This window comes from Ambystoma mexicanum, chromosome 2q (genome assembly GCF_040938575.1).
Source record: "Ambystoma mexicanum isolate Mex_15411 chromosome 2q, UKY_AmexF1_1, whole genome shotgun sequence".
Taxonomy (NCBI): domain Eukaryota; kingdom Metazoa; phylum Chordata; class Amphibia; order Caudata; family Ambystomatidae; genus Ambystoma; species Ambystoma mexicanum.
In genome coordinates this window covers 1029058310-1029074202 of record NC_090924.1, presented here as the reverse complement: position 1 = coordinate 1029074202, position 15893 = coordinate 1029058310, and the positions used below count along the sequence as shown (strand labels likewise).

The window sequence follows — 15893 nt, the reverse complement described above, 5'->3', positions numbered from 1 at the left end:
TGACCTATGGACCCTTCATATGGTCTCTGTGCTCTCTCCTTTCTCCTCTTCTCCCATTAATGGTGGCACCCGTTGGGATGTCCTCTTGGCCTCCCTCCACTCCTCTAAGGCCATCATTAATGTCTATGCTAATGGAACCGTCTTGGTCCAAGGCCCTCAGGCCAACCTTCACCTCTTTGATAGATGCTTCCCGCACCTCATCAACTTCCTGTCCTCTCCTGCTGTCCCCCTCCTCTGTCCTTGACCCTCGTACCTTGCCTCCACCCTCCCTCCCTGCCCCCTCTCACTCTCCCTCTTCACCTCCGTAGGGCGTACCTCTGATCTGTACCCCTCCCCGGAAGTCCTTCAAAGATGGCAACCTTCTCCACATTGCCACACTTAACTCTCGCTCTGCCGTCAAACATTCCTCTGATATCTGCCGCCTTCTTGTGGAACTGGACCTTGATGTACTCGGTCTCACTGAGACATGGTTCACGGCCAGCTCTGTCACCAGCTTTGACACACTCTTACCTGACGGTTGCAAGATCCTCTCAGTGCCCAGGCCCAACCGTGCTGGGGGGGGGTTGTGGCCCTTATCTTCCCTGAGTGGATTCCTGCCACTGTTACTCCCACGCAGATCTACTCTTTTGAATGTCTTGTCTGCCAACTCTCTCTCTCTCTTAGCCACTCCCTTACCGTGGCTACTATCTATCGGCCACCTGGTCAAATTTCCTCCTTCCTCTCTGAGTGGGCGGACCTCTCCTCCTCACTCCTGTCCTCAACCACAAAACTCCTCCTTCTTGGAGACTTCAACATCCAATTGGATGCCTCTTGTCCCCCCTCTGGACTCTTTCGTGACCTCTGCGACTCTCTCTCACTCTCTATTCTCCCATCTGGGCCGACTCATTCTGCAGGGCACACTCTTGATGCTCTGATCTCCTCTGACCTTTCCTTCTCTGTCCCTCTCTCCACTCCTCTCTCTTGGAGTGATCACTTTCTCCTTTCCTCCCACCTCACCTTAGCCACCCTCATCACTGCCACCTTCCTTCTTGGTCATCCGACCCATGAAGCGCGTGTCAGTTGAGGCTTTCGCTGTCACCTTCTCACCCCCTCCTCCCCCTTCGGCTGACTCCCACTCTGACACAGCCCTCTCCACTCTCCACTCTGCTATATCTGATACTCTTGATATTCTTGCCCCTGTTATGAGAATCCGCCAGAAGCCCAAAGACAAATGGTATGACTCTGATCTCGTCACCCTTAAACGCAAGTGCAGGGTGGCAGAGAGGAAATGGCGTGCTTCATGTTCATCCTCTGACAAACTGGCCTGTTGCCTGCTCCAAAGAAGCGAGCCCTCATCCAAGCCCGCATCTCTGCGGCATCTAACAATTCGGCCGAACTCTTTAAAATCTGCAAGGAGCTGGCCAATCCTGCTGCAGTCTCTACCTCTCCTGTTCCCTCCCAGGCCCTCTGCACAGCACTGGCCTCTCACTTCATTCAAAAACTTAGGACATCCTGTCCTCACTCTCCTCCCACCACCCCCCTCCCTCTATTCCCTAATTTTCCTCTGGCCCTTCTGCAGCCACCCCTCCTCCCCCCTTCTCTGCCTTTCCCCTTTTTTCTGCTGACGAGGTTTCGAGACAAGTCCGATCTATGAAAGTCTCGTCAAAACAGGTCCACCCCTGTTCCTCCAAAACTATCAAGGACCACATCAACTCCTTGGCTCCTGCCCTTGCAGACTTCTGCAATCACTCCTTCGCCTCTGTAGTCTTCTCATCCCCTCTCAAGCACTCCCTGGTGCACCCCCTTCTTGAGAAACCCTCTTCTGACCCCTCCTGCCCAGCTAACTATCGCCCAATCTCTATCACTCCCTTCCTGGGCAAGCTCCTGGAGAAACTGGCCATCTCCCAGCTTAATGTCCATGTTGAATCTGTTCGTAGTCTTCATGACCATCAGTCTTGCTTCAGAGCTGCCAGAAGCACAGAAACTGCTCTCCTGAACATCTGTGAGGACCTGCTCTCGAACCTTGACTCCAACACTCCATGTGTTCTTATTTTGCTTGATCTCTCTTCTGCCTTTGATACTGTCAACCATACCATCCTGCTCAACCGTCTCCGTGATAACCTGGGTATCGCTGGTCAGGCTCTGGCGTGGCTGACCTCTTTCCTCTCCAATCGACCCTCCCAGGTCCAACTGGGGTCTTTCCTCTCTGACATCTTTTTCTCTACCTGTGGTGTCCCCCAAGGATCTAACCTCTCTCCCTGGCTTTTCAACCAGTATCTGGCACTTCTCGCCCACCGCATCGCCGCTCTCTGCCCCAACTTTCAGTGCTATGCGGATGATACCCAGCTCATTTTCAGGCTACCCTCGGCCTCCTCTTCTCCTTCCCTCATCTCCGACTGTCTTTCTGCTATCCAGGACTGGTGTGCCACCAATGACCTCTGCGTTAACGCCAGTAAGACTGAGATTCTACTCATCGGCACACCCACTCCCTCCTTCCCTGCAGCTCTCTGGCCGGCCTCTCTTGGCCCTCTTCCTGCTCCTACCTGCAAGGCAAAAAACCTCTGGGTCATCTTCGACTCCACACTCTCCTTCTCTCCTCACATATCCGACGTCTCTAAGAAGTCACACTACCAGCTACACCTCCTCAGAGGTATCCTTCCTTTCCTCTCCTTCCCCCAGAAGCTCACTGTCTCTAGAGCCCTGGTTCTCTCAAAGCTGGACTACTGTAACAGCCTCTATCTAAATCTGCCTGCCTCTACTCTCCGCCCTTTGCAACTCATCCAGAACAGGACTGCGAGACTTGTCCTTGGCCTCAAGCCCAGGGACCGTTTCTCTCCAGGACTGAAATCACTACACTGGCTCCCAGTGACTGCAGGGATCAAGTTCAAAACCCTCTGGATTGTCCACAAGGCCTTCTGGGGCCTTGGGCCAAAATACCTTCAAGTAACTCTTCCTAAATTTCTCCCTTCTCGAGCTCTTCGCTCATCCGCCTCCAACTCCCTCAGGGTCAGTCGCTTCTCCAAACAACGAGTTGGGGGCAGTTCTCTCTCCGCTGCAGGGGCCTCCCTCTGGAACAGCCTTCCTGCCTCCCTGAAACTTGAGGAGAACCATCTCCGGTTCCGGAAGCACCTCAAAACCTTCCTCTTCGCCTCCGCTTTCTCTCCCGTCTCCCCTGCTAAAATTACTGATACTGCACTGAATCTGCAACTGGGCCACTCACCGTTCTCGGTCCTTGGTCCAGCCACTCTCCCCTGCACTGCCTCCCTGGCACCCCCTGCACTGCAGGACTGTGTGTGTATCCCTACAGCCCCCCTTCCCAGCACTTGTCTGCACTTACCTCGCACTTGCCACTAGCTGACCCTTGTTATTTATCCTGTATGCTATTAACCCTGTACTGCACTTTCCCCTCTCCCTGTCCCCCCTGCACTTTTCCCTTCCCTTCTATCCTTGCACTTGCGCGATCTGAATGTCACCTGGCCTAGTAGGATCGTTGTCTGTCTCCCTGTGCCCCCCCCCCTTGTATATAGGCGCGTTACAAATGCCATATCATATCATATCATATCATACCTATCAGAAACCATCTCCAAAAACATCACTACCCGCCCTGCAAGAAGCCACCTTGCCAACCAACTCTGCGTACCATCCATAAAAAGAGCTAACTCCGACAGCATTGGCTTCCCCCACATAGCACCCAAACTCTAGAATGCACTCCCCAATGCACTCAAAGCAGAACCCTCCTTACTTGCCTTTCGAAAATCCCTCAAAACCACACTCTTCATATAACTCTCCCTGTACCTTGACTATCCAGCCTAACTCATCCAGCCACCCACTTTTTTTTGTATGCTTACATATGCTTGTAACCCCATGATGTGCCACAATGTCATTATATACTATATGTACGAATGTAACCCTAAGATGAAAACGTAATGCACATTTCAATGTAACTACTAAGCCTTCCCCTGTAGCCAGCAATGTTCATAAATGTAACAGCGCCACGATGCCCCAGGGCTGATGTGCGCTTTAAAAATATGAATAAATAAATAAAGTAACCTTTAAAGGAATGCAATTAAATGGTATCTGTGTGCAATTTTATCAAATGTTTAAATATTGTGCATGACCCATTATCTAATGATTTCAACATCGTTTTTTCTCTTAGTGTCCTTCCAATATTCATAAAATGGACGGCTATTCCTGCGACAATGGACTGGTGAGTATTTTTTTGGTAAACTGAAATTGATGGCTATGGGGGTAATCGAAGCAGTCGCATGCAAGTGCCCATCCTGGATAAGGTGAGCTCCCGATTCAGATTCAGTTGAAGCATAAGGGCCTGAGTCATGGAATTTTTGTCTCGGTTCAAAGTAGCTTTGCACTGCTTAAAATTCACTTTCCACTGCCAACACAAACCCTGATTCATGGAACTGTGCAAAGTGTATTTTTGCAGTGCAAAGTTAATTGTGTACTGCCAAAATGACTTTGCACTGACTTTGCATTGCAAAAATACACTTTGCACAGTTCTATGAATCAGATTTGTGTCGGCAGTGCAAAGTCACTTTTCAGCAGTGCAAGGTCACTATGAACTGTGCAAGAAATTCCATGAATCAGGCCCTAAGGGTAGCCAAAGTAAATGACATAAATCAAGGCACGTATGCCAACCTATCATGAACAGCAGTTTAGGAAAGACACTATCAAAATCAATGAAAATAAGCATCTTCATGCCGAGGCAGTTATTTCCCCGGTACAAATGCAGAAAGAGGGATTCCAATGTTATATAGAGCGTGACAAAAAACGAAATCGCTGAAAAAGGGAAGTGGTAATTCTCGGGGATAGTAATATGATAAACAACCCATACGCAGATCAGATGGCTGCGACATTAGAGTTACAATACAAAACATAAAAAGCATATTTTTGCTGGCTATGGTTACTGACACAGATATAACTCATCACCACCATGCACTCTATGACATCAACATGATATTACGAATTACATCAACGGTGGCATTGCTGATGACATCGGATGGGACATAGCAGTGACGTTACTTATTAAGTGCACTCATTACAAGGAAAACCTGAATAACCATTGTAAGGTACATAGTAACATAGCATGTGTTCACCCTTAAAGAGGAAGGACAGCAGGACATCATGAGCAGTGCATGGTGGATGGAAATGTAAGGTTGTGCTAATAAGCATAAATTACCACATTTTTGTGGGAATTTGTACATTTCCATAATATAGTGTATTATTTATTTTTTTAAACATATTTTTATTATTTTCATAGATAGTACAGAAGTAAACAATCCCCAAACATCCCATCCCACCTCCCCCGCCCAACCCGTTCGGAAGAGAAGTCCATGTTCAAATGTCCTCGGGATCGATTAAGAAGTGAAAAAGTCCGTAATTTTTATGGAGTGCGGGCTCCACTGTGTCATATAGTCTGATTGGAGATATTCTAGTACTCCTCCCCATTCTTTTGTGAAGGAGCCTTGTGTTCCTTAGAGATTGTGTGTTATCTTTTCCATGGCCATTTGGGACCAGACCTTATATAACCATGTGTATAGCAATGGTGGATCTTTCTTCTTCCATCCCTGTGCGATCGTGGCCCAGGCCGCTATGACTAGGCCCATGAGACTCCTCCATTGCGCCTTAGTGAGTGTTTTGGCATGATGCCCTTTAAGTCCGCAAAGCCAGATTTTCTCTGTAAATCGTTCCGCTTCTGGATATATCTTTTTTAGTTCGGATATTACTTCTGTCCAGAAGCCTTTGACCTTTGGGCAGTCCCACCAGATGTGTCTCCACGTGCCTGCGTCTGTGCAGCCTCTCCAGCAGCGGTTTGATGTGTGTGGGTACATGCTAGTTAGCCTCTCTGTGGTGTAGTGCCATCGTGTAATAATTTTTATCCACATTTCTCTGGTTTGGGCAGCTCGGGTTAATTTGGGGATATCGGCCCATAGCGACTGCCACTGTTGTAATGTGATGTCTTCTCCCAGTGTTTTTTGCCATCTTTTCATGTATGCCCACTTTATGTCTTCCTCCTGTGTATTTATGAACTTGTAGAGAGTGGAGACTAGTTTTCTGTCTCCTGAGTTGGTAAGGAGAAACTTTTCAAAGGCGGTAAGTTCCCTCGTTGCTGCGTGTGTTATCTCGGGTGAGGACAGCCAGTGTCTGAGCTGTTCATATTTGTATCTGTCCGCATTTGTGAGGTTCCATAATGTTTTGCAGTCGGCGAAAGATCTCATCTCCTCGTCCACGAACATTTCCCCAATTTTTCTACAACCAGCTTCCTCCCAGTTCTCGTATGCACCGTGCTCTATCCCTGGTGGGAATTGCGGATTCCTGCAGATTTGAGTGAACGGGGCCGTAGCAGTGGTAATGTTCCCTTTCCGTGTCTGCTCATCCCAGGCATTCAATGTGGCCTTCATGATCTTGCTGATGCGCAGATTTGGGTGCCTATGCTGCTTTGATTTCCATAATAGGTCCTCCAGTGGTGTTCTTGCGACTGCCCTGTCCTGAGTCACCCAGATCGTTCGCTGATTGTCTCCCAGCCATTCTTTTAGGATCCATAGTTGCGCCGCTTGGTAGTAGTTCTTAAAGTGAGGGAGCGCTAGGCCCCCCTCCTTGGTGTGTGATGTGAGAACTGATCTGGCTACTCTGGGGGGTTTCCTGTTCCATATGAATGTCGAGACTGTCTTTGCTAATGCTCTGAAAAAGGAATCAGGGATCACGATCGGGAGGGATTGGAAGTGATACAGTAGTTTAGGGAGGATGTTCATTTTTATCGTTTGGATTCTTCCCCACCAAGAGATATTTAGGGGACGCCACCGCTCTAGATCTTTTTGTATTCTTGCCAGGAGTTGGGGGTAATTTCTTTTATATAGTGCCTCTACCTTCTGTGTGAGAGTTATACCCAGATATTTTATGCCTTCCTATGCGACTTTTAAGCCAAATTGCCCTGCTTCTCTGTTCAGTGTTTCTCTGTTCCCGGTTAGGATTAAAATTTCTGACTTTTTTTTGTTTATTTTTAGGCCCGATATGTTCCCAAATGACTCAAGTAGGTGGATTGCCGTGGGGATGGACTGGGATGGGTGTTCGAGTGCCAATAACATGTCATCTGCATAGGCAATTACCTTATGTTGTTAACCCGCCATCTCGATCCCCCTGATTTGGTCCGATTCCCTAATTTTAATTAATAGTGGTTCTAGGAACAGCGCATATAGGAGCGGTGATAGCGGGCAGCCTTGTTTTGTTCCCCTAGAGATTTCCACCCTCTCCGTGACCACCCCGTTTACCGCTATTCTTGCCGATGGGGAGGAGTAGTTGGCCTTGATCATATTAATATATTGGTTCCCGAATCCCATATGTTCCATGGTTTTGAAGAGCATTGACCACTCTACCTGGTCGAAAGCCTTTGCTGCGTCTAGAGATAGTAGTACTGCAGGGGTGAGGGATATGCTAATTTTTTCTGTTAGATGAACTAGCCTTCTTTTGTTGTCGTGTGTCTGCCTCCCTGGTATGAATCCCGATTGATCTGGTTTAATTAAGGAGGGAAGCAGCGGGGAAACCCTGGCTGCCAGGATTTTTGTGTATATTTTTGTGTCTAGATTGATCAGGGCAATCGGTCTGTATGAGCCTGGGAGGGTGGGGTCTTTCCCTTGTTTGTGGAACACCAATATTTTAGCCTCATTCATGGATGGGGTAACATTCCCACTATCTCTAAAGGTGTTTAGCAGTCTAGTGAGGAAGGGGGTGAGGAGGTCCTCATATTTTTTATAGAATGGGGCTGTGAAGCCATCCGGGCCTGGTGCTTTGTTGAATGGAAGATCTTGTATTGCCTTCTTCACTTCACTTTCCGTTATCTGGGCCTCAAGTTCCGTTCTGGCCTTTTCTGGTATTTTTTGAAAGGGGATCGATGTCAGAAATCTTTTTTGGTCTGCCTCATCTGGGTGTTCAGTAGCATAAAGATTCTGATAGAACTCCCTGAATGTGTCCCCTATATCTTCGGTGCGCGTCAGCGAATCTCCTTGTGCGTTTTTAATGTTCCGGATGGTCATTGTTTTTCGCTTTGACGAGAGTAATCGGGCTAGATATTGGTCTGCTTTATTAGCTTTTATGTAGTATCTCTGTTTGAGGTATAGGAGAGATCTCTGGGCTGTCTTGCAACGGAGGAGTTCAAGGTGCCCCTCTGTGTGTTTGAGTGTCCTTTTATAGTGTATTATTTTAACACACCGGCGAGCCATCTTTTTAGTGCAAATCCTTTTGATTTGTTTTGCACAACAAAAATGCATTGCATAGTGGCTCTGGACTGAGGTAGACTTCCAGGGATGGCTATTGGGTGGTGCTGTGACATGTGTGGCTTGTTAGCTGAAGCACGTATTCAATGCTAACATTTCAATTAGAAAGGTGTTTTTCATGCTTTTTTTTTAAAACCCACCATAACATTAATGGTGTTTGCTTGCTTACTCTCTCTGTCTCCCTCACGCTCTCGCTCACTCTCGCTATATATACATAAAAAAATAGTTACATTTAATCTAACAAAAAGTAAAGTCTACAAAGAGTTGCAATAACAATGTTAAGGTACAAACACTCAATGTATACCACTAGAAATTCAACCATGAAACTCGAAGTATAAACACTCATTTTATACCTTTACAAATGAAACCTTAATACTCATTCAACTATGGTATTGATGTAACCTGCTTAATTCTTGAAGGGAGGGTGGTCACAGATTACATTACAGACAAAGAGATGGGAGTAGTGGATTTTTATGTCTTTGATTTCAACCAGTAAGTATATCGGTAAGACTTTGGTTAGTCCGACTAGGGCTGTCCCTATGCCTCTCTCAATCTTCCTGTGGGACCCCTCCACCCTAGCCTGAGGCATCCCTAACTCCACATTGTCTGCACATATGGAACCCAAAGTGATTCTGGGGGTTAATATGAATTCTAAACCTTCCAGCCCAGACATCAACTCTTATGTTTTGTCTAGTCACCCCGAGTGGGCCGAATATGCCCAGACATGGGTTCCTTGCCTGCTAGAGAGACACAAACTATTTCTTACTGATGAGGCCCAACAAGACCGCAACATGTTTGGAGATGCTTGAGGTCTCGTATAGAAGGGATGTGACCATGCAGTTAGGGCTCGACTGCCCCTATGTGAATGGGACCAAGCCTGATTTGCAAATGGTCTTTCTTCTTTTGTAATGGCTTGGCAGGTGAAGAGCGGTGTTCTGGATGGTTGCCCAGAGAATAGCCAGAGGTTCAGATTAATTCTAAACCTTCCAGCCATCACCTCTTTTGTTTTGCTTAAAATCCCAAAAGACCTTTCTGGGATGGGCTGACACCACCTGATATCAGTTCAGAAGAGGTACTGTTTTCCAAGCAAGTGGTGTTTTCATAGTTAGGACCAATCAGCAAAAGACAAGTTTAGGATCTTTATTTCTGTTAAAAATAATATAACTATAACTTTGTTTCCACTTAAACCCAACCAATTTCACTTGCAAAATGTTGTTTTGTGTCATCAGATATGATTTTAATATTGGATTGCACGTAAGTGCAGGCAAGTGCAAATATTCTGCAGTGCCTGCTGTGGATGCTGTGTTTTCTCAAGCTCTACCCGCTGACGAAGATTGGAGGACTGAGGACCGGTGGCGCAAAGTGCCTGCGCCTAACTGAGGCCGAGTGCAGTTGTACTGCATTTGCACTGCATTTATTACTGGATTGGATTCAACGCAAAGTGTTGATTACGGTCAACCTCAATATTCCACAGTGGCTTAAAGAGAAAGGTAGTAGGCAGGCTCTCAGACCTGAGGCCAATGACGGCACGTGAGCACTAACAGTGGGCACATGGGATCCAGACCTATCTCATGACTTCCTTGAATTTGAAAAAATGTACTGCAAAGTTTGTGTGACTGTTAACTCACACGGAAAGTAAAATGATGGGGAAGGTGAAAAGGTATAAACTGAGGAGCAAATAAGTAACCCCTTTGCATAAAGAAGTTGTGCGTGCCCTTGAGGAAGTTAATCCTAATTTGTTGAGAACATGGCAGCACATTCAGAAATCACGACTTTTTTTCCCAAGACTCAACCAAATTGTATAGTCAGATCATCCAGCAACATCCTAGGTAGATGTGGGATGAAGCATCATATTGTGTGGAATAAGCAAGTTTACCTAAGAAGTCTCTGGAAGAGGATACAGTTGGTAAAGTGCCTTTTAATACCTCAAATACTTCTTTATTAAATGCATGTCTAAATCTCGAGCAGGACATTTTGGACTACCAACCTACCAACCTAAGTGCCTCACTTTGCCTCTTTATTAATTCAAAAATGTCTGCAGGGGTCCAGGTAGAGGAAGAATTTGATTTGACTCTAGATGATCAATAACCAGCTTGTAGGCCACCAGGTTCGTTACGTGGTGGTGATTCGCTAACTATGGATTTGTCTACTTTGGGTGGCCATTTTTCTCAGCCTTAATCTTGGTTCTGCAAGGGCTGATGAGGCTTTATGATAACATTAGCTACAAAATTAGGATGCATACACTAGCCTTGTCAGACATTAAGGAGTCAACAAAGGCAATTTCATGTCATCGGACAATACCTAATAGTGACTGTAACTTGGGCTTCCATGTCGAGGAGAGGGATATGGAGACCAATTTATTCTCTGTGGATTCCCTAGCTCATACAGCACAAGATAACAGAAAGAAAAAGAAGAAAAGAGCATTGAGCTCATTGCAAGAATAATCTTAAAATCTGATAAGTGGTCCCACTTGGAGGAGCCTTGCAGGCTCACGTACATTTAAAAAATATATTCTTCGGGCCTCCCAGGAGAGGGGTCATCCATTGAATGAAGTCGTTAATTGCCCTCCGTCTGCCATTGTATCCATCTCTGACTCTCGATCAATGGATGGTGTGGCCATCATAGACTCTCAATATTTGCAGGAGGCAGTTTATTCAGACCTTTCATAGTAGGAGGTTATTGAGGTGATTAACAGCAGACAAGACAAACCAATAAAAACCTCTATCAGTAAGAAATCTGGAAGAATCGACCTGCATTGTGTTAGTCGATGTTGGAAGAGTCACCGAGGGGTCTATGGATTTTTGTGTTGAGGCCCAGGTTGACCTTGGGATGTGTTGGGTGATAAAGGGATTGGACTACGGTCAAGAACTTACTGAGGCTAAAAATGACGTTTTACAGAGATGGAGGAAGTTACCCCGGAAATTGCTGCTTAGTGTGAAAAGTGGGGTAGAGGTACAAAGATGGAAGTTTCAGTTATGTATTAAATGTATGGCTAGCTTTCGGGACGAGGTTGAGTTTGTGAAAAATAGAGCTTTAGCGATTTTAAAGGGTACTCCCTCTTCGTGGCACTTACTTCAGCTGACCTGAAATGGATCTCATTACATGAGGAGGATCTTTTTAATGAATGTACTGTACACTTTTATCCTGAGATTGCATGGGACATGGTTGAAGAGACTCATGAAGATTTGATTAGTAGAGGTTATGATACTTTTGTGCCTAAAAAAGAGAGATGTTTTTGCGAAGAGGACATAGAACGAAATAGTTTGTTTAATGGTAAGGAGAAGATAGGTACGCTGCAGGTTCAGTGAAAAGTTGATGCATTAGGTCGTGAGTTTGCCCCTATGAGTCTCAGGAGGCAAACGTTGACTGGGATTGGCTGCCCTCGGCTCTGTCAATCTATGCAGGTGGTAGGCCAGGTTTCTAATTTATGGGTGGCTTGTCTCCTATGTTGGAACACAAAGGGTTTTTATACATGTTTGAAAACTGAAATCATGAGAAAAATGAAAGACTGTGAGTTCTTGTTTTTTTCAAGAAACTTGGTTCTCTGAGGCACCTTTTATTGATGGATCTACGGCTCTAATGAAAAAGCTAAGAAGGGTGCAAGAGGTTGCCATTCGTGTTCGGACGGCCTTTTAATTGCTGAACTTGCACTTAGAAGAGCTGAAGTCCATTCTGGACTCTGTTTTGGGGGTGAAAGTATTCTCCACTAAGGAATGGATCTCAACAAATGTGTTATTAATGAATCTCTATTGTAACTTGGCTTCTATTTCTGATATCAATATTAATATCTGATATCGATATTATGAGGGAATTAGATAGAATTCTTCTTAACTGGGTTTCATCATGTCTCTCTTCATTAATATTCTGCACAGGGGATTTTAATTGCTTGTGCCCAGACAAGGGCATTGAGTATGATGAGCTTACTTCTAGAAGACCTCCCAGTGGGATACAATATTCTTGCCCTCCCTGAGGGGAGACATACAAGGGGGTATGGGTGGGCTTAACTCATGAGGAAATGGGACCTGTTTAGGTTAAATGGAAATGTTATGGAAGATTCTCCAATTGCTGAAACCTGGTTTCGGCCACATTCAATTTCTATTATTGACTTTGTTTGTGTACCGCATGCAATGCTGTAAAGTATTTTATTTCTTGTCGTTGCATGGAATACAAATAGTGATCATGTGACACTGATGTTCAAATTTAAATATGAGCTGGGAAATGTACAGGGTTTCCATATGGTTGTAAAAATTGAATAACCTCTTGAATAACCAACAACTCAGGTATCAGGCTAATGCAAAGAAGCTCGGATGTGAGGGAGTTCAATCGAAGAGTGGCTCAGAGTTGGCATTGTTGGTGTGATAATGAAACAATTGTCTAAATGTGCATCCAGGACTTTCTCTGACACCTTGTCTGGGTGGTTAGCGCTGAATCCCCAGCAATTCTGCAGGGGCAGAAGCCCTTTGTGGTACAGCATGATCACTTTTTTGATTCCCAGGTAAAAAACCATAATAGGCACTTGAATTGTGAAGTAAAGAGAACAAGGAGAGATCTAACAATGAGTCTTGATGTTAAATCTCAAGAATTGAGGTGATTAAAGCAAAACATATGAAAACTGGTTGAAGATGCACAACATTCAGAACCTTTTAGAAACTAATCAAACTGTTATGAAAAAATTGGGCAACTATGATACACAAGGTGTTTGGCGACTCTTGAATGGTTCTGATAAAGTGCAAAGGTTTAGGCAAATGAATTGTATTTCAGAGCCCGTTTGGGTAGCATTGTACTCTCATCTATTTTCTAAAGAATTAGTGGAAGATTGAACCTTCTTTGAGATAACTCGGAACCCCTGGGAGATACATTTTGATTTTGTGGATTTGGTGTTGTCATTAGGAAAAATGAAAAATATAAGGGCCTCTGGCCCTGACAGGCTCTCAAATATTAAACGCCAATGAAAGCTCATAGGCAAATATCCTCTTAAAGGCTTTTTACTCAGATAGCAGCACATTTAGCAATACCTAAACTGTTCAAAAGTGGTCCCAATTTTTAGAAAAGGAATGTGTACTTCCCCTTTTAATTATAGGCCAATATCTCTAATCTACATGTCTTGTAAGATTTTGGCAATGTGTATACTGAAAGATTTAGTCTGGTGGATGGAAAGTTCCCAAATACTTAGTATCTACCAGACTGGCTTTTAGATGGGGAATGGGAACATCTGTGAATGGCCTAATTCTTACTTTAATTCAAACAAAGGCTATAACAGAAAGGAAAAAACACCTTTATCTGGCAATCTTGGATATGTCTGCAATTTTTGATAGAGCAGACAGACGAAGATTATGGACCAAATTGAGAAATTGTGGTATCCCAGATGGGCTACTAAATATGCTCCTGTTGTTTTATTCTAATAATAAACTCTGGGTTAGGTTGAATTCAGAAGGTTTACTATCACATGGTATTCCCTTGGAGACTGGTTTAATTCATATGTATCAGATTTGCCTCTTGCCTTTCAAAATGTATCCCATTTTCCTCTGAGAATAGAAGAGTTAGAAATAGGATGGCTAGCATATGCCAATAATTTTATTTTCCTGGATTTTACCCCTATTGGGCTGCAAAAACATTTGATCGACTTTCAGGGGTTTGCCTCAGACATTCGTTTGATGATCATTCTGGTACAATCCCATATTTTAGCTTATGTCATTAAGGCAAAGAATACATTATTTGCTTGATATATTAATGGTACCAAAATTGAGGTGGTGGACAATCTATTATACCTAGGGTATTTATTTTTAAACAAGAAGCTGCTATATAGGTTGAAGGAAGGTTGGGTACGATAATGGAGGCTTTTATCATGTATATTAAAGTTATCCAGAGGAAATTCTGTTTTTATTCTCTATTGCCTGTAATTGAATTTTATAAGGCTAAAGTTACTCCATCAATTTTAAATGGTCTTGAATTCCTCCCTATGAATATTAGAAATTGGTTATCTTGCTTTGAAAGCTAAATGTGGGGTGCGATTCTGAATTTGCTACTTCTATCCCCATTGAGGCAATGAGCTGGGTCTTACGTTTTGGTGGTATTAATATAAAAGGAATTCATGATGCCTATACTTTAAAATTATAAGGGAAAGCAACCATAATTTGTTTTCCAATTTGGGGGGCGATTTATCGGGAGGAAACAGACAAAGCCTTGAAAGAGTTTAGGAACGTTTGTGGTAATTGTCTAGCCGAGGCTGCAAGACATTCCGATTTAGAGCCTCCAACCATAAATATAAAATTAAGAGAATTGGATTACAGAGAACATTTAAAGCATTTGAACAATTTGAAGGTCTATAGAGAGTATGTAAATATTTCTGAGAGCATTAACACAGATTTTAGACCACAACCATATGTTATTAAGGCACTTTCATAGGCCTTTAGATCACGGATGCTTTGTTTTAGGCTAAATTGCCACCATACCTTAGAGGTAGTCTGTCCGTGAATAGGTTTGCTGGCCACCAATAGGCTTTGTAGGGTCTGTAAATCAAAGGAGGTTGGGTGCGCAGCTAACCCACCCAGACAATTATTCTTTTTCAGTTGTTTCATTCATTCGCTCTCAGCAGTATTTTTTCAGGGAACTTATGGGGACATTTGATGTGCATAAACTACGTATCTCTATCTGTTGCTTTCCTCTCCGATCGACCCTCCCAGATCCAACTTGGGTCCTTTCTCTCCTCTATCTCTGTCTCTACCTGTGCTGTTCCCCAGGGGTCTAACCTCTCTCAGTGGCTGTTCAACCAATACCTGGCACTTCTCGCCCACCGCATTGCTGCTCTCTGCCCCAACTTTCAGTGCTATGCGGGCGACACTCAGTTCATTTCAGGCTCCCTTCTGCCACCTCTTCTCCCTCTCTCATCTCCAACTGTATGTCCACTTCCAGGAATGGTGTGCCGCCAATGATCTCTGCATTAAGGCCAGTAAGATTGATATTCTGCTCATCGGCACACCTGCTCCCTCCTTTCCTATCGCTCTCTGGCCGGCCTCCCTTGGCCCTCTTCCTTCTCCCACCTGTAAGGCTAAAAACCTTGGGGTCATCTTATACTCTCCTTCTCTTCTCGCATCTCTGATGTCTCTAAGAAGTTACATTTAGAAGCTCACTGTCTCCAGAGCTATGGTTCTCTCCAGGCTGGACTACTGCAACAGCCTCTTTCTAAATCTGTCTGCTTCTACTCTCCGCCCTTTGCAATTCATCCAGAACAGGACTGCGAGACTTGTCCTTGGCCTCACGCCCAGGGATCGTATCTCTCCAGGACTGAAATCTCTGCACTGGCTCCCATTGGCTGTGAGGATTAAGTTCAAAATCCTCTGCATTGTCAACAAGGCCTTCTAGGGCCTGGGGCCTCAATACCTTCAAATCTCACTTCCTAAATATCTTACTTCTCAAGCTCTTCGCTCACCCGCCTCCAACTCCCTCAAGGTCAGTTGATTCTCCAAGCAGCAAGTTGGTGGTAGATCTCTTTCATTCGGCTGGGGCCTCCCTCTGGAACATCCTCCTGCCCCCCTGAAACTTGAGGAGAACCATCTCCTGTTCTGGAAGCACCTAAAGACCATCCTCTTTGCTTCTGCTTTCTCACCTCCTGTCCTCTGCTGAACTCCT

At 44.7% G+C, this 15893-nt stretch overlaps 1 protein-coding gene across 5 annotated transcripts in view; it reads left to right on the top strand.

Annotated features, from left to right (window-relative positions):
• ADAM22 (ADAM metallopeptidase domain 22) overlaps positions 1-15893 on the top strand; it is a 1877697-nt gene that overhangs the window by 1595713 nt on the left and 266091 nt on the right. For all 5 annotated transcript variants that reach the window (XM_069648369.1, XM_069648368.1, XM_069648372.1 and 2 more), the window contains exon 19: positions 4136-4186. In XM_069648369.1, the coding sequence (XP_069504470.1) occupies positions 4136-4186 (51 nt within the window). The remainder of the gene's footprint in view (positions 1-4135; positions 4187-15893) is intronic.